This window comes from Phoxinus phoxinus (genome assembly GCF_949152265.1).
Source record: "Phoxinus phoxinus genome assembly, chromosome: 21".
Lineage (NCBI taxonomy): Eukaryota > Metazoa > Chordata > Actinopteri > Cypriniformes > Leuciscidae > Phoxinus > Phoxinus phoxinus.
Window position 1 is genome coordinate 9,095,618 of NC_136896.1, and position 23,669 is coordinate 9,119,286.

The 23,669-nt window shown below is 40.6% G+C and overlaps 1 protein-coding gene across 1 annotated transcript; it reads right to left on the bottom strand.

Moving 5' to 3' along the window:
- Positions 1–25: 25 nt before the first annotated feature.
- fasn (fatty acid synthase) lies at positions 26–23,545 on the bottom strand. Its single transcript, XM_079595116.1, has 42 exons — positions 23,303–23,545; positions 19,493–19,642; positions 19,067–19,219; positions 18,045–18,218; positions 17,550–17,750; positions 16,784–16,906; positions 16,221–16,336; positions 15,354–15,488; positions 14,805–15,267; positions 13,931–14,118; positions 13,337–13,526; positions 13,061–13,155; positions 12,825–12,959; positions 12,517–12,720; positions 12,101–12,216; positions 11,836–12,011; positions 11,554–11,745; positions 10,884–10,964; positions 10,566–10,751; positions 10,261–10,440; positions 9,975–10,178; positions 9,303–9,616; positions 8,822–9,208; positions 8,456–8,626; positions 7,910–8,025; positions 7,611–7,765; positions 7,186–7,389; positions 6,936–7,086; positions 6,673–6,851; positions 6,144–6,263; positions 5,938–6,060; positions 5,618–5,841; positions 5,329–5,530; positions 4,489–4,640; positions 4,309–4,400; positions 3,808–4,205; positions 3,529–3,717; positions 3,073–3,300; positions 2,379–2,590; positions 2,195–2,293; positions 1,790–2,041; positions 26–1,667 (listed from the first exon to the last, which is right to left on the bottom strand). Exons 2-42 carry the CDS (start codon positions 19,617–19,619, stop codon positions 1,530–1,532), a joined length of 7,545 nt encoding a protein of 2,514 aa, XP_079451242.1. The 5' UTR covers positions 19,620–19,642; positions 23,303–23,545; the 3' UTR covers positions 26–1,529.
- Between the last annotated feature and the right edge of the window lie 124 nt (positions 23,546–23,669).

The following is a 23,669-nucleotide window of genomic DNA, read 5'->3' on the forward strand; positions in this document are numbered from 1 at the left end:
AAATATGGTTAATGAGAAAACAAACCAGTACACTCTGGATGTGTATGTTAGTAATAGCTTTTTATTTGAACTAGTACAATAAATACTGGGAAAATTACACCAAAAAAACAAATTTAATAATAGAAAAAATGAACTCTAGCACTTTCAGCTTTGCTCCTAACATGGAAAGAAATCACAGTTCGTCACTGACTTTTAGAACAATTAGTCTCAGAAATGTGTAGTGATTTGCTTTCTAAAAGAAGACTTTCCTCTGCCATGACAGAAAGAGAAAGTCAGTAAACATGTCACTGCCAAGAAAATACTCATACATCCCAAAATTCACTCCTACACCAAATAACACTTCATTCGGGCAAGATTTAGGATAAATCATATGATTTGCACTATGAACTGAGCTTGTGTTTAATGTGGACCGAGCCACACGAATTTGCTACAACTAACATCTGAAGTATTCAAGCAGTCAATTAATTACAGAGCATTTTGGGAGAAGGTATACATCTGAGAGACACCTGGAACAAGGAATGCTGGTACTATCCTCAAAAGAGGATTAGAAACATCAATACAAGATTAATACTCCAGTTACAGATCTACAGTTAAGCAGCGAAGCAACATTTCAGTACGAGCCGAGATGATTCACTCTGGATTGCCAGGCATTTCACATCAGTGTCATAAAAGCATTTTGCTTTTAGCTAGTGCAATAGTGAGACAATACATTTTTGTAAAGTAACAAATGTTCCAAAATTAACCCCTAACTTCAACGTAAACATTAACAAGTCAATTAACCAGCTCTCTTAATTGTTACTTTCATCCAGGAATGTTCTGTTCATACATATTTTCCCTTTTAAATAAACATCAATTACACAATTATTGCAGCACTATTTTAGATGTTCAGCAACAACAAGAGAACCAGTAAATATCATTCAGAAAATAATAACAATGCTACAGTAAACATAAGTCAAACAGGTACGCTATCAACTAGTACTGCTGAAGCATCAGTAACCACTCAAAATTGGTAAACAGCAATCTCAGCTATGTGCGTAACTAGATTCCCACCGGCTAGCTAATATGTGGATTTGAATACAGCCTTGACTTGCAGTCCGCATCATTAGGTTGGATATGCAAAAAAACGTATGAACATGAATACGCAGGTTTGACAGAACCTTTAGCAGACTTAACTAGGCTCACATGCTAGAAAACAGTGACGTTATATTTCACAGTAACGTATGATGATTTATAGAAGATAATGAACAGCTGATTGATTCTGAACCGATAAAGCAAGCAAACTGTGCAACAGTTTTGTTTTGTGTGGAATATAAACTTTTAGTGAGATGTAAATAGTGATAAGCAATTAAGATATCAAGAGAATGAGAAAGATGGGAAGGAAAAGGCTGCTGTGTGTGAGAGAGAGGTATGAAGAGATCACATGCATGCATGCATGCTTTAATACGCCGAGACACAGTGTTTTGGTTTGACAGGTGAAAGCAACAGAGTAAGGGAGAAACAAAAGAAGTAAAAGACGTTTGCCGGAAGGTTCAGCCCTCTCTGGTGCTGACTCTGGGCTCAGCCAGTGAGCTGTGGATGATGCCTGAGATGGACTCCACACCCTCTCCCTCCAGGAAGGACCGGTGGTCTCCCTCGATCACATGAACGGACACCTTCCCGTCACACACCTGGAGACATAACACAATCCAATTGTTAACACTGCAGGGATGCACAACACTAAACTTAAAAGTCGTACTTTTTAATCACAAAAGCTGTCAGTATCCCCTAAATGTGCTGTCCATATATTTACCTCATGCAGCTTGTAGTCAGATCCTAAACCATCACCGTACTCGCTGCTGGCCTTGGCTCTCAGCAGGGTGACATTGCCGTGATACTTGGAAGTTGGAACGTAGCGGTCGGCAGCCTTCAGTTTGTGGTAAAATGTAGAAGCAGCAAAATGGAGCATATCTCGGCTGACATTCTTATGGCTGGATGTGATCAGATCCACAGCTTTGTTCACACGAGCCTCCAGGTCTGACAGAGGTAACAATGTCTCCAACAGCTGTGTGAAGAACCATTAGACTTAGCATTGAATGAATGCAACTGAACTATGATGAGTTAAGTGTTGTCTGATTTGTCAGTTTAGAAAGGAACATTTGAAATAAATCAAAAATCTTTTGAAGAATAAACCACAGATTAACAGTTGTTAATGTACCTTGTTATACTCAATGCCAGTGAACTGTTGGATAAAAGCACATAGAGCTTCAGTCTCTGCCTCTGACTCTTTGCCAGGGGTCAGTTTGGCTCTGTAACTCTGTTAGAAAAAAAAAAAAAGATTACCATTTGGCCTGGCACACCATTTTTTTCCCGTTTTTGGGTTCTCTGAGCTCTTTTAGCACCTGTGTATATGCTGCCACGTAAGAGTGCGAACCGTCAAACAGGAAGAGGTATTCCACGGGGCATTTGGCTGACTGCAGCTGTGAGCACATCTCAAAAGCCACACATGCACCGAACGAGTAGCCAGCGATGCGGTACGGCCCCTCTGGCTGCACCTGCCTCAAGCACTCCACGTAGTAAGCAGCAAGACTCTGGATACTGTCTAGAGGCGCGGCTACAAATGGACAAAACACGAGTAACAGAAAAAAAATATTACAGGACTGAATCTGAACAAATGAAATCAAACACAATAAAAAAATTAACTATTAAGTAATATTACTGATTCAGAAATATACCACAAAGTAATAATATCTTTGATATATATGTATATGATATAAAGTGTTTACATTTTACTTAACCACTCTGGAATAATACATTCAACATTAAGTTCTAGCTTTTCTCAATGTAAATATTTTAATATGTGATGATATTGTTTTAGTTTTATCTTTTATACCAAAATATGGCAGATAGTTTTGGTGTTAACTGCAATTTTATATTTGCTTTCAGTCTCCCCTAATAGTGTGGTTGTGTGTGTGTATATATATATATATATATATATATATATGACTCCAGCCTTCAGACGTTTGGAATGCTGTTTCGTAAACTGCCTTTCACCCATGTAACAGTGAATAGTGATCACTGAGCTTGTGTTTGTACCTTTAGTGCACTGCAGGCCATAGCACGGCACGCTAAGCTTTCCAGTGAGAGTACGGAAGGCGGCAATGGAGCCCTCGATGGGGTGAACGAGGAACAAAGGCCTCTCGGCACTCTGGACCTCGTTCAGCGGGGCCACCGTGGGGCCATGAGGGTTCACCAGCATCCGGCTGAGATCTGACTCCAGCAGAGCTTGAGCACCAGAGCGCTTTGCAGGAGAAGCTCGGGACTCTGGGAGGAAAAGTTATTATATTGATGCATTTTGCTTCTCCAAATAATGCAACATTTCCTCCAAAACATGAAATTTCATCTCCTGAAGTTATTTTAAATCTTTTAACAACATTCTTAATGCTCATTTAAGATACTGTGGATAACAAATCATGTTATTCAGAAACGTAAGGGTATCAGTATCGGCCGTGGCTGTACTTCACTTCTCAAGATCACAAATCACATGCTCACCCTCTTTCCCTCCTGATTGGCTGGAAAGCTCCCGCAGCTTGTTAATGGTTAGCTGTCTGATTTCCCTCATTGCCATGACGATGTCGTAGTCCCTCTCTAGGGTCTGCCTAACCTCAACACCCATCAGCGAATCGAGACCCAGATCAGCCAATGAGGCGTCAGCATTCAAACTGTTCACGTCGCGCACACCTGAGCAGAATATGTTACACTGTTACTTTGAAAGCATTATAAAAAAGTGCAACTTGTCAAGCTTTGAACATTTCAGGTCTGTGCCTTTACCCAGAATATGAGCCACAGCCTCCACCAGGTCCCTCTGTCCACTTCCTTCTCCTTTAGCAACCACCACTTTCTCTGCCAACACAAAGCTGGACATTACAGGCTTCTGCTGGCACAGAAACCTGTCCAGCACCTCCAAACAGGAAGACATGCGCTGGGGCAACGTGCCACCAATCACTGCATCATTGCCACCCATAGTCTCCAAGACGACCCCCACATCTCCAATGGCGCCCCACTGTATGGCCAGGCCCGGCAGGTTGTCGTGCCGGCGCTGCTCACACACTCGCTCCATGGTTGAGTTGGCGAAGCCGTAGTTGCTCTGGCCAGCGTTACCACGGCCGCAGCTGACCGAGGAGAACACCACAAACTGCTGAAGCTGTGGGCACTTCTGCCTAGTCACGCTGTGGGAAAAGGAGAAATTTATTCAAATTCATCACAGCCACAAGTGAATGGATGAAGGAAGAAGATATTTAGTCTGCATCACAGTGTCAAATCATCCCCTACTTGTCAAGATTGATGGTTCCACCATATTTGGGTCTATTGACATCAATGAACTGCTGTGGGGTCAGATTCTCCAGCATGCCATCTTGAAGGACCTTCAATATGGAGAGAAATTTCAGTTTTACAGTCATCCTTACATTGACTACAAAGGAAAGTGAACTGAAAGCAAAGATTGAACGCTACCATGGCAAGGTGGAAGATGCCACCAACTGGCCCCAAGCGGCAGGCCTCAGTGATGAGACGCTCCGTCCCTCCCATGGTGCTGACATCACTAGTGGACACGAGGACCTGGATGCCCATGGCCTGCCACTCTCGAATACGTTTGGCTTGATAACCTGTCAAGACAACAAACATGTTTTAGAGTGCTGCCCTGACCAACATCAATGTTGTTTTTAGCATTATTTATATACCATTATAGTATTTAATATTATAATAAAGCTTTTTTTTTTTTTACTTTAATTTAATTAGCTTTAGTATTTTTGTTATGTGCTTTTGTTATATTTTTATACATTTTATTTCTATTTGTATTTATTTTAGTTTGAGTCATTTTAGTAACTGAGTCATTTTAACTTATTTAATTTTAGTTAAAAGCAAGTTTATCAAATATTGATTACATATACATTTCAAAGCTATATTTCAAAATAACAAACATTGAATACTTTGAATAGATCTAGTAGTTTTGTTATGTGCTTTTGTAATTTCTATTAGTTTTAGATTTTTTTTTATATCCCTATTTAGCTTTATATTTCAGTATACAGTATTTTAGTACTTCAACTTAATTTATTTCAGTTAGTTGCCAGGGCAAGATTTAAAAAATGTATAAGTTTGTTTGTAATGAAATATTAATGTTTTATTTCAATTGATCAAAAATAACTTTTAATAGTTTTAGTAATTTTGTCATGCGTTTTTGTAATTTATATTAGGTTTTTTAAAATTTTTATTTCAGTATTCAAGTTTTAGTTAACAATAACAATACGGACAAACATCGACATGAAAACTGATCAACTCTTAGGGCATATTTACCATTGCGGATGCCAGACCGTGACGTCAGCACCAGTTTACGAGCACCTCTCTCAGTAAGCCAGTGGGCCAGCTCCAACCCGAAACCACCCAGGCCTCCAGTGATGATGTACGAGAGAGCGGCAGGGCAGAAGGTACGGCAGATAGCGGGGATAGAGAGAGGAGAAGCTGCAGGAACAGTGCTGCTCGTCTCCTCTGAACGTACCTGAGTGGTGAAAGGAGAGTATAAGAAATCGAACATCCAATATCTCATTTTCATGGCAGGTTCTTTAACATTAACCACCATCCGTACCTGCAGAAGGACTTTGCCGATGTGTTTGCCCTGAGCCATGTAGCGGAAGGCGTCCTCCACCTGATTCCTCTCGAAGACTGTGGTACGTAATGGCTGAACGACCCCACTAGCGATTCCCTTCTTCAACAGCTCGGATACCTCCTCCCATTCCCTGTTGCCTTCCTCGAACAAAGCGTCCAGCAGAATGCCGTGGAAGGCCACGTTCTTTAGGAACAGAGCCATACCTGTACCAGGAACATTATGGGCAATTACATTTAAAACATGGAATGCATTTCAAGTGTAAAAGTATGAGAATAATAAATCTAGGATCTGGGACGCACCTAGCGGTGTGTTGTTGGAAAGGTCATATTTGCCGATCTCCAGGAAACGACCATGTCTGGCCAAACAACGCAAGCTGGCCTGCAGCTTCTCTTCAGCAAGGGAGTTTAGAACCAAATCAACTCCTGAAAACACACATACGAACACAGTTGTTGAATACTTCAATCCACAATAATATTAGATTCAATGCTGCTGTGTAGGTATTCACCTTTGCCCTGCGTGTGGAGGAGTACATGCTGTTCAAACGAGGTGTCTCTGGAATTAGCAAAGGATTCTGCCGTTAGCTGAGGAAACCTTTCCTGCAGGTACTGCTTCTTCTCTCTAGAACCTGTGAATCAATATTAGATCATTTTAATGTTTTTTTATGTTCATTTTCATTGTTTTTGGAAAATATCCTTTAAATTTTGTCAGTGGTTTGTGTGCTAAATAGACACAGACATAGTCAAAGCGTGACATAGGAGAATCACAATGATTTCTTCCCTAAAAAAAATACTGCTGCTAAATATATTCAGTTGCTGAAATTCCAGTGCATCAGTGCTTGCTACAGGAAAGAGCATCTTTACAGCAGTTGTACAATTACATGTATGTGCACATATGAGATTCATTTAATATGTATAAGATGCATTTGGAGTTGCCACAAGCAAAGAGCTTCAGTTTACCAGTGTTCATTAATTACAAATCACATCTATTTGATGTTCAGGGTTAAACTCTTAAGGAAGTAAAAGTGTGTTACTTACCCACAGTTGCAAAGACTCGACAGCGCATACTAAGTGCGATAGCAATAGCGGCCTGTCCCACCCCTCCAGAGCCTGAATGGATCAGCACACTCTCTCCAGGCCTCAGACGCCCTCGCACCACTAGGGAATAATAGGCGGTGGCATACACCACAGGAACGGAGGCAGCCTGCTCCAGCGTCCTGCATATAAACACAGCTTCACTTAGCATTGAGAGCTTAGGGAGAAAACTCCCAATTCAGATTCAAAGGTGCTGAGGGTCTCACCAGCTGGATGGAACATCCCAAAGGAAGCGCTTGTCTGCATCCACACAGGTGGCCAGGCCTTTTGCTGGCAGCAAACCCATTACACGTCGCCCACTGGGGTCTCGCCCTGAAAACTCCATTCCCAGCATGCATTGCTGCAGCGCTATGTCTCCTACATGGACAAAATGAGAAGAGTCACTTTCCGAAGTCTTTTTAGGGTAAGCTAGCGTGCAAAGATCTCACTTAGTCAAAAACAGGATTGGGTACAAACCAGGGATGGCATCTGGAGGCAGTTTGCCAGTGGCCAGCATGATGTCTCTGAAGTTGAGGGAGGAGTAGTAAACGCGGCAGAGCTGCACGTTGGGGTTGGAAGGGACAAAATGACGCAGCGGGGAAGCGATCCAGCGCAGCGATGAGAGGTCACCACGGGTCAGAACGTTCACGTACGCCTGCTCAATCAACTCCTCACTAAGATCTAAACAAACACGCAGAACGGAGGATGATCACAATGTGTTCAAAAGACTATCCAATCAAAGTTACAATCTAAAGAGGGGTTCACTTTGTATATGACAAAATGATCAAATAAAACGAATTTATTCAATGTAATAGATACAAAAGTATTATAAAATAGCAATAAATCCTCTCCATTTTACTTGTGATATGTCACTGTAAGTCTTATTTGACTTCCTATTTCACCTTGTGTTAACAACTGGTGCCTGAAAACACCCCACAGCCCATCACGGTACACGTTCATGACCAGATCCTTCTTCAGTAATGCCTTCATCCCCTTTTCGGTAGGAACAAGCGAGGGGACTGCAGCGTCCTTACTTAAATTAGAAACAAATGCACACCTATTGGGGAGGAGAAAAAGACCATGTAAATTAATACTACATATACATCTATACTAAACAGTCAATTGCATAATCTTAACAACAAAAAATGATGATATAACAGTAGCATATGTGGAACACTTAGTGCACAGTAAATGGACGGACCGTATACGGTTGCCTCCAGGCTCCTGTCTGAGGCAGTTCACCATTCCCACCACTCCATTATGCCCCTTTGTGGCAATGAGCCAGACTGGGATATCAGATGACTCAGCTAAAGTGCTCTAATGAGAAAGAAGGAGACAGGAAGGGTTAGAGGCATGCATTTGGTTTTAGCATGTTGTTGGGTGATTGGCAAGTGCTCTTGGTGGGTTTGGCAACACCACTAATGTATGAATGAAGTAGTGATGAAACAAAAGTAGCGACAGATCTTTTCTTTTCCCAGTGCAACGTATTGTATTTTGAGTTGTGGGTATTGAACTCAAAAATCCTTGCAAGCTTGCAGTCAATAACGAATAGGCAGGGTTTAACCAGACTAAACGATTAGAGAAGTCTTGCATATCACCAGAGGGAAGTCTTGTCATTCTCACCAAAAGACTGAATTATGACATTTTGATTAAACATTACGAGGTGAAAATTCACAATAAGTCCCATAACAAGCATTTACAAAACAGATGGGGTGAGTTTATATTTCATGCGGACTATAACACTAACCTTTAGAGTCTCCACCCATTTATAGTCAGTAGGGTCCACAAAAATAAGAATGGGCTGTTTCTGAGAGGACTGTTGGCGACGGCGACAAAGGAACAGAGCGGAGCCGTAGTAGGATTTTCTCAGCATGACCACATTTAAAGAGGCCTTCTGGAAAAGTTCCTCCCATTCAGTCTGAAAAAAAAAAACTGTTTAGAATCTGAGAACACTGCAATACACCAGGAAAAATAAAATAAATAACTTGCCCTTGTTTTGTTTGTTCTTTAAATGTTATTCTTTAAGTACAGCATTGTTACTTGAATATGTCACTTTCATTTATGTTGTGGATTTGACCAATTCAACAAGAATTTTATTTTTTTTGGCACATACCTGAGTCAACAAACCCTCCTGGTTGCTTTGAGATGTGAGGAAAGCTACTGTCTCCCCTAGAGTGTCTCCTCTGAGTAGCGTGTGTAGCAAAACAAAACCGTCTTCTTTTGCAGCTGAAGTCAGGTTCTCGATAAGAGATGCAGGATTGGTTGTCGGTCCTACTGCACAGTTACACACAACCAGGTCAGCTCCATCCAGACCGCCTGTTGCTGGGCCCTGTAGAGGGTCCCACTGAGCAGATGAGATGCCCTGCTCCTCCAGGGAGCTCTGGTGAGCAGAAAGCTGGTCAGTGGAGACATCTGATGCGGTGTAGTCGAGCCGCAACATCGGCTGGATATTGAGGAGACCAACAGCCCGAGAAAACACACGGCCATTGGCAGCTAGAGCCTGAAGAAGAAGAATAAATGTTGAGTACTTCAACCATGTCCTTCACCTATGAATAATCTGCCCTTTATAATCCTAAATAAATGATTCCCCATACCTCCAGGACTTTGAGTTTTCCAGGAGTGCTGTTTTCGAGGGCAGTGTCCAAGCAGTGGCGTAACGCCTGGGAGTCCAGCAGGCCGTTGAGCAGAGGGTCCTGCAGCAGACAGTCTCTCTCCTTTTCCACCGTCTGTTCCAGCTCAGAGCGCAGGTTCCCGTTCAGCTCCAGTCCGCACAGCACCGAGAGCAGCCTCAACAGACCTTTTTCCGCCTCTGCTCCAATCAGCTGGCCCTCGTTCGAATCTTCTAACCCAGGGATGGAGATCTTCACTCCCTGATTGGCCAGCTTCTTCTGGAGACGCTGTATTAGACCTGTGCATACAAAAAGGGAATAGTAAGTATAGTGCCACTAAAAAAAGAGAAAAATGCAATAGAAATTGACAATCGGGACAAAAAATGTAATAACTTTAAATAAATATTATGATAGTAAAATATGGTTCTAGTTATTTTCGTAAACACCATAGTAACTCATCTCTGTGAGAGCAGTTAAATATTTTAATAAGATTTTTTAAAGTAAGTGGATATACAATATAATCGATCAATATAATGTTCCAAAAAAATTTTTTTTTCAAATAATTGTTGAGCATAAGAGACTTTTCAAAAATATTTTAAACAAAAATGTTTGCCATGCCATGTTGCATTTCTCAATGAAGTGAAAATCAGAACATGCCTTTGCAATGTCTCAGTTGGTCTCCAAGTTTCTCATTGGTTCTCAGGCAATCTGAGTCCACATTGGGAACAAAGACAAATTCCTCCAAAGTGGGCGGAGTCTGCTGCTGTTGGCGACGGGGTGCTACGGTAGCGTGGAGTCCACAGATCTGAACTCCTCCAGCTGTTATGTTGTCCAGACAACGATTAACATGAACGTCCACAGCTGAGGAAAAGCCATATTGGTCAGATAAGTTTCAAATTAGGTCAGGTTAAGTTAGACTTCTGCTAGTTGGTGTGTCTGATACCTTTCTGGTCATCTGCATACTCATTCACCCTCTCCTCATGACGTTTGGGGTCCACACACACAGAGCGGATGCGAGTGGGCAGTCTCAAACTGCGACCAGGCAGCCCCACTACGATCATCTGCAACATAGTGTCTAAAAATGTCACCCAGTTACCCGTCCAGTGAAGTTTTCCACAGTCACCTGCGAGAAGAACCAGAATATGAAAAACTTAGGATTGGCCGGATCATATTTTTTGATCTTCACAATGGTTTAGCCTATATTGTCTCTACAATTTAAATTTGAGGTACATTTTTAAAGGGAATTACCTGCGTTGTTAGATTCCAGTATTCCCTGGAACGTCTTGCCGTAGTCATATCCACGCAGACGCAGCTCTTTGTAGATGTCCCCGGCTTTCAAAAGCAGTTTGGGATCTTCCTTGACAGCAGGCAGTGGTTTATTCAGCTCAGCATGGAAAGCATCAAGTCCAGTGTCTTCCAAGACACTCACTTTACCTGGAACCAGAAAGGGTATAGGAGCATGAACATGAGTCTTGTCAACTCACAAACATCCTGTATTACTCGAAAAGACTGTTGCGAAAGTGGTCTCATCTTGACTGTGATTTTGCAAACAGTCTGGAAACTCACCACTGACAGCCAGATTTCCATTCTCCGACACCTCAAAGCGGTTAGTGGCGGGCATGAGTCGCACCTCCAGCTGGACAGACCCTGTGATGCAGTGCACACAAAAACAATCCAGTTACCTCTAAGCCACATAGTCTGTTCTATATGGTCAAATTTACTTAAAAGTATGTACATAAGTTTGCGGTTGAAATAATTTGGAGAGAGACTTAAAAAGATTAACCATCATGCTCAAGGGCTAAAAAGATAACAGTGATACGTCGAGAAAACCCAATAGGAAGAGAAATGCTTTGGTGACTACTGTGATTTAAATTGTGGCAGCAGTGATTTTAAACAAATCTTTTGATCAATTCAATGTTTCTTTTCTGTATGTCTTTTTTCTTTTTTTTTTATCTTACTGATTCCAACATTTTGAACGGTAGTGTACATTTATTTTTTATTCTGAGGTGGAAAATATATATTTTATTAATAAGTCGCATTGTGAGCTATAATGGTGCAATAGTGAGATAGAAGTTCGCAATTATAAAATTGCAAGAAAGTCCTCATTGTAAGGTAAAGAGTGACAACTCTTTGTGAAACAGTTGCAATTATCTTTTTATTTTTCATTCTAAAGTAGAAACAGGCTTCAATATCAAAGATGTCCAGACTTACAGTACAAAGGAAACAAATCTTTTACCTGTCTTGGGTAGGATGGTGGCTCTATGGATGGTGACGTCTTCAAATGTAACAGGAGTGTGCTCCATGACTGTGCCTAGTGATCTCATTAGAGTCCTCCAGGCCAGAACCAGGTATCCTGTGGCTGGGTACAGCACCCGGCCATCAATACAATGACCAATCATGTAGTAATCAGGAGACTCTGGGTTCATGTCTGCACAAACAAGAGCCAGGCATTCAAAAATAAACATGACACCACATCAAAAATGAGAAAACCAATGATTTCAACTTCACAACTACCTACCAATATTGTACACCGTAGCAGAGGTGGATCCCCCTGAGCCAGCAGGGAAGTCCTCCACCTTGGGCACGTCCCAGATCTGGGAGTGATCCCACTGAATTTGAGGGGAGATGAGGGGAGTCCCTGTCGGAACAGGGTATTCCACAGCTGGATACAAATTATTACTGTTCACGTTAATTCTGTAAGTAAAAAAAGAGTCACCATCAGTCATTTAACATTTGAAATTTCACATCAAAACAGTTTGGGAATGAAGAGCATAAAAACCAACCCATTCATGTGGATCTTGCCCACATGAGAGAGGAAGAACTCCAGATTGTTGACGTGACCTCTTTTCATTAGGGGGAGGATGGAGCAGGTTGGTTTTAGGCTCCGTTTCAGGATGGCCTGAAGGTTAAACATAGGTACACTATGTTAATATTAGTGGATCTACATTTAAATCTTCAAGGCATGTGAATTGGGTTCAGAAACTGATAAAGAATTAAAATAAACAGTAATACAATTATTTCCTATCCCTACATATTTCAAATATTATCCTTATATTATAATCATTACGATTACAAGCTATAATCATTGCCTAACATGTTCATGCGTTTGCTTAACTGAATGCAAGATGTTTTCTAAACACATAAATGATATTATCTTATAGCTGTATATACGAAAACTCTAATTGAATTGAACTGTTACCTGCAGCAAAGCATGAGGGGCAATTTCTACTACCACAGCATTATCTGGGACATGGTTGAGTCCCTCCTGGAAGAGCACGGGGCAGACCAAGTTATTGACGTGGTACTCTGCAGAAGAGTAGAGTGCCAGTGGGCTCTCCCAGTCCGGCTGCGGGATTGATGTACTGATCCAGCGTGCTGAGCGAGGCCTTGGGTTCTTAATTACCTACAAAAACACACACAGGTATTCAGTGTTTATCTGTGATAATGTTTTGAGATGTTAATGGCCACCAGAGGGCACTGGGACAATGCAATGCTTCACCAACTCACCTTCTGCAGTGCAGTCAGGAGGGCTGGAGCGATAGAGGCCATATAGTATGAGTGGAAAGCCACACCAGCACTGCGCACCTCTTTGGCAAACACACCGCTCTCTTTCAGCTGGGCAACAAACTTGCTGACAGAGTCCTGCATAACCAAACACTTACTGTTAGGTACTGGAATGCATGCTGTCATTCTATAAACACTATAATTGTATATATATTTATTATTTTCTTAAGTGCATGTACCTGAGGGCCTGAGATGGTGACAGTGTCCTCAGCATTGTGACAAGCAGGAACGACACCCTGTGGACATTGAGCTTTGCATTCTTCCCACGTTAGGCCTAAAGGGGGGAAATGATGGGAGGGGTTGGTAAAAGATACCATTGGTAAGCTTGCTAAAAAAAAACCTATTGCATACATTGCTGAACAAAAGACTAGGCAAATCCCCCATGGAGGGACGCTTCGGGCTTTGAGTCCAGTTAATGAAGCAAATCTTGTGGATGAATCTGCTGTCACACTAACCCACTGCAGCCATGCCCCCCGGGGGCAGGTTGGCCTCTTTAATACAGCGTCCTCTCCAGTAAGCGGCTAGAACGGCCTCGCTGTGGCTCAGGGAGCCATCGGCGTAACCACATGCTAGCTCTCCCACAGAATGGCCCACGATCCCATCAGGCTGTAGACCCATCTTCCGCAACATGTCAATCTGGGCAACCTGGACAATTGAGAGGAATGCACTCAGGTTGGAGAAAGATTGTCAGCCATAAAATTTTGAGTGCACAATTAGCAAGTGTAGTAGGTTTGATGTCAAAAATGACTGTTATTTTTGTGTCTCGTAAATAAGTGACACGTTTAAATATGCAAGTGTGCTAGATCCAAAAAGCACTTAGGCTGAGAAAATTATGACAGATAGTTTGGATGAACTATCTCTTTACGAGACAGTCTTGCAGACGGAGTGACTGTTGAAATCATGACTGATTGAGCCACTGTATTGCACTATTTGGCAGCTGGTATCAGTTGCAAAGTTTACAGGGGTTATTGTGCGATTGAGAAATTCTGCTGATGTCAGTCCTGTTCCAGTTACTCTGTACATGGTGTCAGGAGCTGGAGGAGACTGACCTGGATGGCTGCAAGACCAACAAATGCATGAACGGTGTCTTCAAACGTGCTCTCATCAGCATCCATGAGCAAGCGAGACACACACAGCCCAGTTTCCTTCAGAGCCACGTCCGAACGCTGGATTGACTCCCGGAATTCAGTCAGCTGCATCAGGCTACGGCCCATTCCAGCCCACTGTGTGCCCATTCCTGGCAGGAGATGGAGATGCAGATACGAAGAAAGACATGACCCAGAATAAAAAATTCAGCCAATGTGATCATGTGTAGAGTCTTTCCACTATGGTGACTGACTTGCTCTGAATAATACGCTTAAAAGGGATTTATACAGTACCTGTCAAAAGTTTGGAAACATTATTATTATGTTTTTGAAGTCTTTTATGCACACCATGGCTGTATTTATTTAAATAATAAATGCAGTATAAAAGCAATATTGCAAAATATTATTACAGATTAAAAGGACTGTTTTCTTTTTTTATATATTTAAAAAAAAAAAAATTATTCCTGTGACGCAAAGCTGAACTTTCAGCATCTGTCACATGATCCTTCAGAAATCATTCTAATATCGGATCAAGGAACATCTATTATTATCATCAATGTTGAAATCAGTTGTGCAGCAGCAGCTGTTTAGGAGCTATTTTGTTTAGGGCTGACAGTATCTAATAGCACCAGCTTTCTTGTTTTTAAATAAATCATTACATTACAATTTTTGCAGCCTGCTTTCAATAAATCTTTTTGGACAGGAGAGGACATTTTCTAAAAGTTACTGCATGCATTTTATAGGACATCGAGCTCTTTTAGTGCAAAATATCTTACTGAATATTCTCCCCTTTTTCTCCCATTAAAACATTTACCATCATCAATATCAGACTCCTCACCTGAGCAAACGAACCAGAGGGCTCTTGGTGTGGGCTGGACCTGTTGAACCTCTTTAAGCTCTCCCTGTGCTCCTATCAGTGCATAGCCCCTGTAGGGCATGCTTGCTGTTGGAACTCCAGACACATCATTCATTAGAGACAGGTAGTTTGGGTTTTCCTTATACTGTTGGGCGTTGTTGAGGAGGGAAGTGACCGCCTCCTCGGTGCGACCACAGGCCTGCAGGAGTCTTGGGATTGAAGGTTGTGCAGCTTGACCCAGTGATTTTGAACCATGTGGACGCAGGATCACATGGACATTTGAGCCTCCAAACCCAAATGAGTTGATGCCCACGATGCCCCCACGGACAGGTATGGGCTCCGACACAATACGCACCCGGCCATCCGTCAGAGCAGGAATGTCAGGGTTTGGATCATGGAAATGGATGTTGGGAGCCCAGACGCCATGTTCCAGAGACAAAACCACCTGAATACATGCAATAGGAGAGATACTTAATTTAATTTAATACTTTAATCTAATCAGGGAGACTCTTTGAAAGACAGTTTATCTACCTTGGCAAGAGCTGCCAATCCAGAAGCAGGCTCTGGGTGTCCCATGTTGGATTTGGTTGAGCCAATCAGAAGCGGATCCCTCGGTGACTGACAGAATACACTCACAATGCCATTCACTTCCTGAGGATCCCCAACCTGTGAAAGACAAGAATCATTTTGTATTATCCACTAAACAACAAGATTAAACGACTATTGGTCCATGACTGCATTTACATACAGATGCAGAAGAAAATTAATGTCACAGTTCCAATAACAATAGCTAGGACACTAAAGAGACCTTTCTACAGACTGTGGAAAACCCCCAGAAGAAAGATGCCCAGGGTTCCAGATCACCTGTGTGAATATGCCATAATGCTTCTGCAGGAGACATAAGGACTGCAGATGTGGCAAGAGCAATTAATTGTAATGTCCGTAACAAAAGATGCCTAAGACAATGCTACAGGGAGACAGGAAGGACAGCTGATCGTCCTTGCAGTCCCAAACCACGTCTAACCATATATGTCCCGTCAGATGTGTTCGAGAACTTGCAGGTGCCTTGGTGGAGGTGAGTGGAGTAACATCTCACAACAAATACTGGCAAATCTTTCTCAGTCCATAAGGATGAGATGCACTGTAGGACTTGTGGAAACACCACATACTGAGTGCTAATTTTGATATTATTGACCCCCGCTCTTTTCAGGCACTCATTATTACATTTCTGTTCATCAAATGTCTGTGCATTCCTTTTTTTTGTATATAAATTGGTACCTACTCACTGAATCATATTTACCAATTTCTTTTCCAATAATAAAGCCACTCCAATTTTTTATTTCAAATTTCCTCAAAACATGAATGTGTGTTTTGTGTGTAATTTTACGTTTGACTGACCTTAGTACCGGTACCGTGGGCCTCGACGTACTCCACCTGCTCAGGTGATATGTTGACCTCCTCATAAAGGGAACGGACCAGGCGCTGCTGCATCTCACCTGATGGGAATGTCACACCTGGGGAAAGAGAAGGTGTATAAGTATTCCAGAACATAAGCAGATGCAAGTATCAGTCACAATGACATATGCCTTTCTGGAACGCACATGTGAGCTACGGCACAGACTCTTCTGTCCTCTATTTACTGTAGCAGCACATGACACACAACAGGATATAGAGGGGACTGATATCAGTTTCTACAAGATGTATGCCAGAGATTTCAAACAGCCTCAGCTCTCACGCTCAGCAAAGTGTCATGTTTAAAAACACTGGGGTGTAAAGTGTGGCAAGAGGCACTAGGGCAAAAGCCAGCATCTGTGACACTTATAGTGCCAGCATTGACAGTAATGCCAGGCTTCAGTGAGCCTAACCAGAGCAGGCAAGCGAGTAATAACCAAGCTTATTTCACTCATGCTATTGGAATTTGAGGCAGTTTTGACTTCTGTGGAAAGGAAGGATGGGTTTACCTTGCTCTTTGTAGCCGTCTGTGTTATTGCCAGCATTGAGAACTGTGGCGTAGATTCTCTTAGCCATTGACTTCTTGGTCAAGAGTACTGCGACAGCAGCCTCTGAGCGACAATAGCCATTTCCTAGAGGGTGAAATAAAATTTTAATTATTATCATAAAGCCTCCATTCATTAACAATAGTCCAAATCAGAAATGTAATCCACAAAGGGGCTCCGTTCAGAATAGCATACCATAACACTAACTATTTATGCAGTATATAGTAAGTCTACTTTGTGCAGATTTTCTATGGAATACTACTTTTACCAAAATGTGAAGTATTCAACAAAACACTGCGCTAAATACTAAATGCCAAAATGCAATGCACTCGATTTGACTTTTGACCTCCCATATGACAAATGAACAAGAAAAAATATCAGCTGCTACTTTTAACATCTCTTTCTTAATATTTTATTAGACCGCAAGAGTAGAGACCCATTTACACAAAACTGTATTAAAAACAATAACCATACAGCATTTGCTAAACAAAACATGCAATCAGATTAGTTAATAATCTAGCATATAGCATACTACTGCTTAAAACCTTTATTTTTGCATAATGCATGCTGCTTCACACACTATATTTAGTATGTAGTATTCAGTATGCAACACCAAACACTAGAAGGCTTATAGTGCCATTTAACAAGTTATGAAATGATTGATAAACCAGATTCCTTTTATACCTTTCTGAGAAAACTGTAGACGTTACAGTGATGCACGCAATCTCACCTGAGGCATCAAATGACTTGCAGGATCCTTCAGGACTGAGCATGCCCAGTTTCATGAACTGCACTGAGGTGTTGGGCTTGAGCAGCAGGTTAACTCCGCCCACAAGTGCTGCATCACATTGGCCATGGCGAATAGCATTGAAAGCATTTTCCAGAGCCAGCAGACTAGAGGAACACGCGGTGTCAATTGCTGTGCTGGGACCTGAATGTGCATTGTACATCAAACACAACAGTTAATGGTTGATCATATAAAGGATTCTCGCACAAAGTGATTTAAGGGATCCATTTCAACTGGTTGACTGTATGAGTCAAGTTATACCAGTGAATGACTGTGTAATGAGTCACTTATTCAAATCACCTCACACGACACATCACACCATACAAAAAGAATGACACAATGGTACAGTCATTCAAAACAAAGATTCGGACAACCCAATTCTGTTCTAGAAGGTGACCTAGAATTGAGTCAGTAATTAAACTTGTAATGTTTGCATACCATTGAAGTCAAAGTAGTAAGACAAGCGGTTGGCAAACATGGCTCGCTGGCATCCCGTCATGCTGTATCCCAGCAGCTCCTCTGGGTCTTTACTGAAGGCCTCTCCTGCCTCTGAGCCACTCACTCCAATGTAGACGCCAGTCTTGCTGCCACGCATGGACACTGGGTTTATGCCTAAAAGGAACAATCAACTTGTTTTATATGCGAAGCAAATCATCAGTAAAAAACTTGTTTAGCACTAAGAAATTAAATTTCCTTCTATTTAAATACTTTTAATTAATACTCTTACTATATATACACACCATATATACAACTAAACATAAAATAAACATACGTTATGTTCAAAAGTTCGGGGGAATTTTTTAGTGTTTTTCAAAGAAGTCACTTATTTACTTATATACTTTTAACAAATGGTAAAAACAGTAATAATATGAAATATTATTACAATTATAACTTTTATATTTTTACATTTTAATTTATTCCTGTGATGGCAAAGCTGAATTTTCAGCATCATTACTCCAGTCTTCAGTCACAGGATCCTTCAGAAATCATTCTAATATGCTGATTTGGTGCTCAATAAATTATTTTCAAAATTATTATCAACATTTTGCAGTTAAATTTTGCGGGAACCGTGGTACTTTTTTTTAGGATTCTTTGATGAATAGCATTTATTTAAAGAGAACTCTAGAACTCTTTTCTATTTCATTATAATATTTTTTTTATTATTATTTTATTTTTTATTAATTTTTAGGAGTATTTTATTTATTTCAAAAGAAAAAACAATTATTGACCACAAATTTCTGATAAAACATCATATGGGTAGCTAAAGCATAATGTATACATTACGTTTTTTTAATCAGCATCATAAAAATACTAAAATAAAATAATTAGCAAAGTGCTACAAAATAAGATTTACTTTTAACATTTAAATGCAGGCTATACACTTTGCAATGTCATGTCACGAGCCACCACAAAATATCTTATATTAACACCCATTATAAAGGAGAGCAGCTGATACTAACCTCCATCGACGATGGCCTCGTACGATATCTCTAGCAAAAGCCTCAGCTGCGGGTCCATGGTGTGGGCCTGTTTGGGATGCACACCAAAGAAGGCTGCATCAAATCTGTCGATTTCTTTTAGTTTTCCATTTCTTCTGGGAAGGCCATACAGACCTAGAGAAAAAAAAAAGGAATCAAAAGTGCTCTCTACTCATCGCGCTAAGCTTGCTTGTGCTTTAGCACATGAATGAGAGTATTAGCTTGGTGCCAACAGAGAGAAGAGAGACGGGCCTTTCATAACACCCAAAGCCAGACGGACAAGGAAAAGCACAGAAGAGCAGCCAGGTAGGCAAGGCGACCATCAGGATGGCCTTCGGAAAAGCAAACCGTTTCTAAAAGTTATTAAAAATGATATCAAATTATTTGAACTGAATATTGTTAGCATACCTGGTTTCCACCGCCTGTCGTCTTCTGTGACCATGTCCACTCCATTGAAAAGGTTCTGCCAAAATTCTTCCAAATTGTTAGACTCAGGAAGGCGACCTGAAATTCCAGCTACAACGATATCCTCCATTTCTGACTAGATTTTCTTTGATTCTAATAATATAAAGACAAAGAAAAAGAAAGAAGGGGTCAGTCAATGAACAGAAAAATGGTGGAATTCTGTCAGCTTGATCTACATTGGCATTATCAAGAACTGTGTGAATGTAAATGTGTCATTCCTTTTAAATCAGCAGTCTGTGTGCTGGGGTCACCAAGTTGGTGCAAAATTGTGTATAGGCGGGGGAGTGTGCTTGGGGGGGTGGGGGCGTGGCTTTCTGAAAAAGCTGGACACTTTTGTTCCCTGTTTCAGGGTCACAGCACTCAAAGCGACAGCATGGATGGGATTCCTGTTCATTCAATGCAATCAAGAAGCGGTGACAAACACAGTGTCCCTCTGTTCCACTTTCCTCAAACCACAAAAGAGGGTTCATTTTAATTTGGAGGACCACAGAAACGGCATTAAATATGCCAACAGAGAAATCAACTCAACTCAAAATATATTTTACCAAGCAAACACAACAATGTTTTTTTTTTAGAAAATCAACTTAGTTTGATTAACAAGTAAATTTCATCTATACAGAAGCTACAGAAGAAAAATTCTCGAAATATTATGCATGCAGATATATAGTCGTGATGTATTTTTCATGTAATAAGGGATGATGTGAAAAATAAGATAGAAAGTAGCATGAAACCGCTAGTTCATAACAAGCTTCCACAGCATGTGCACATATTAGTATAATAATATATATATATTAGTATATAGTGCCCAATAGCTCTATAAGTAGATCAGATCATTTTGCAGAAATGTATGCATCATAAATTAATACACTTATTTACAATTGTCCAAATAAAAAGGCAATCATAGGAGAAGCCTTTCCTAACACTTGTGAGCATCGTTTTATTGTTTGTTTACACACTGGAGAAATGTTAAACAAATTCTGGTTCTCGATGATTCGTGAACAAAAAGTTATGATTCACTCAAGAAACAGACATCGATCCTTTTCTAGAGCAGAATTTTCAGAGAATAATGACTTTAGTTTCAGGCCGTTTCTCACACAAAGCTGTCACATAAATATAGTGCATGTCATATTGTCTACTTTTATAATCATTTTAGAATTATTTATAATATTTTATGATTAAACTGTAGTAAGTGACATCAAGACCCTTGAAAATGTTCTGATAGCATAACAAGCAATAGAGAGTGGGTTTAAGCCATATATTTCCAGGTATATGAAAATCACATCACTTGTTATTTAGGAAAGTGATATTCATTAGAACATTTTTATTTTACAATTACATAAACAGAATTAGTAAATGTGGACAGGTAAGTCTGAGAGGAGGAATTAGTGCTCTTTGTTGCCATAGTGACAACCAGAAGGAGTCTTTGCCGGGCAGGTGCTCACATGCAACAGCTTGTCTGTAAACGTGAATGTGTGCGAGTCATTTAAAGCACTATTCAATGCAATAGTACAATATATAGGCCTACATGTTAAAAAACAAACTAACTGAACAAAGCTATAGATAAACCAGCAACACAAAACAGCTATATTGATTTTGGTGCGAACCGAACTACTCTAAACTGGTTAGGTGTATTACAGTAGTACTATGAATACATAGGCTAACTATATTTAGATTTTTTAGCATTTAACCACAATACAACAACATTATGCATGGCAGAACGCAGACTGAGAAAATAAACAGATTTCTGAACTGTAATCTACCTGACCCAGATCCGAAGCAGCCGTTGAGTTAGTGATGTAGCTGACCACTTGCCTGACTACAGCTCCGATTAACAACGTCCCATGGTGCGTGTGTGTCATCAGCTGATGACAGTATTACAGTCTTACAGTCCTTAAAGGGATAGTTCACCCAAAAATGAAAATGCTGTCATTAATTACTCACCCACCCTCATGTCGTTCCAAACCTGTAAGACTTTTGTTCATCTTCAGAACACAAAGATCTTTCTGTTGAAATCTGAGAGATTTCGGTCCCTCCATTGACAGCTATGCAACTACCACTTTGACACTTCAAAAAGTTCATGAAGAGATTGTAAAACTAATCCATATGAATTGAGCGGTTTAGTCCAAATTCTCTGAAGAAACTCAATCGCTTTATATGATAAACAGATTTAATTTGGGCTTTTATTCAGATATAAACATTGATCGGCGAATATAAACAGAAGATCAACCGAACCTACTTGACGGGCAAGAACAAACCTCATTGGTTCTTGCTGAAGCTTAAACGTGCTGCGTAACACGAGAATGAACCTCATTGGTTCTTGCTGAAGCTTAAACGTGCTGCGTAACACGAGAATAAACCTCATTGGTTCTCACAAATCAAGCGAACATGCTTGACCTTCAGTTTACCACAACTGATGTGGGAGGTGAATGTTTAAATGTTAATAAAAGCCGAAATTCAATATATTACTAAATTCATTCTGAAAATTATAACTTGAAAATATTTTTCTCTACAAAAGGGGGGCCTAGCAGGAAAAGTTTGGGGACCACTGGCTTGGACCATGCGATATACGAATATAAAACATAAATAAATGCGATGAACTTGCTAAAATTCTCTAAAAAAATCTTGATAAGCTGATATCAAGCTGATTATCATCTGATGATAATATTTATCTACTGGGTTTTATTAAATGCGATAATTAGATATAAAATTACACGTTATTTTCACACATAATTGGAACCTAAATATAAACATAGTCAACTGAACATGAGGGTGAATTTAAAAAATGTCTAGGCTGCATGTTCATTCCTGACAAGCCAAGGATGATGCAGAGAGTCCTGCAATAAAAACTAGACTATATAGATAGTGCCACACAAACCAGTCCTAAAAGCATTTCCAAATCCTACCGTCCTTACTGGCAAACACTGGTTACATGCCAAACCTTGTCAAAGAGGTTTCAAAGAGTGATAAATTCCGCACTAGCTCTACAGTAACCGCACATATACTTTTCCACATCTCAACATATTACATACTGTGGGGTCTAATAGCTTTTTTTGTTTATAAGTAGAAAGATTCATTGCATAATGCGGTTTCTTTTAGGCAAAGATGAATCGTGGTGTCATCCTATGCTGCCTCCAGATAAAAGCTTTACTCACTTTAAGTCAAGTGTGCTGGTCATAGATATTCACAAATGTGTAATATCCTTCGGTTGAAATTAGTAATGGGAAGTTCGACACATTTACACGAATCGATTCTTTCGAACAGGTTGTGTGATATTCTTTCTTCTATGAACAATCAAATAAAGCGAATATGCACTTCCTTTACGTCATGACGTAATTGCGTCATCGCGCGATCCCAACATCCCTATGCAGTGTATGCACTGCATTAAAAACTAAAATGAATTTAGATGTTTTGGATTAAAAAAAAAATTGTTGCGTGTTTTAATAAAATCCTATATGCATAAACCATTGCCAGTTTATTAACATTTCCTAGCTTCTCGGTTATTAAAATACATTTCATCCTCTATATTCACTCTATATGCTCTTAATTCTCTGTTCAATGATTCGGTGATTCAGCTGTTTCATGATTCACTGAAAAGATCCGACTCAAAAGAACCAGTCATTGGGTTTCTTTTGAGATGTACATTTTTTACATGGTGTCACAGAAAAGTCTTGAATTTGAACATGTCTGAAATCTGCACATCTAGTTAAACTACAGATCTAGAACTGACACGATTAATAATATATGCTCGCTTACCTGGATGTGTGTACAGATTACCGCTGTTTCCCGCAGATCCTTTGGGATAGAGTCGACTTCTATACTCCTCTTAATTGTTGTCGGCTCCCGGTACAGAATGGAGAGATTCGTGATTCCCCCTTTGGCCAAGCCCTAAAAATTACTCTCGCTCTTCTGAGTCCCTGTGTCTCTTTCATTTAAATGTCTGACATCCTCGATGGCCACGCCACATGGGCTGACAGTTTGGCTCTGAGGTGCAGTCCAATGAGAGAGGAGGCTGGGCTGCAGACGCAGCCAGTGATGGGCTGATTTCAGAGAAAAAACGCGTCTGAAAAGCCCGGGTTACTAGAGTTCATCCCGGCATGATCACATGCACTGCAGCACAAAT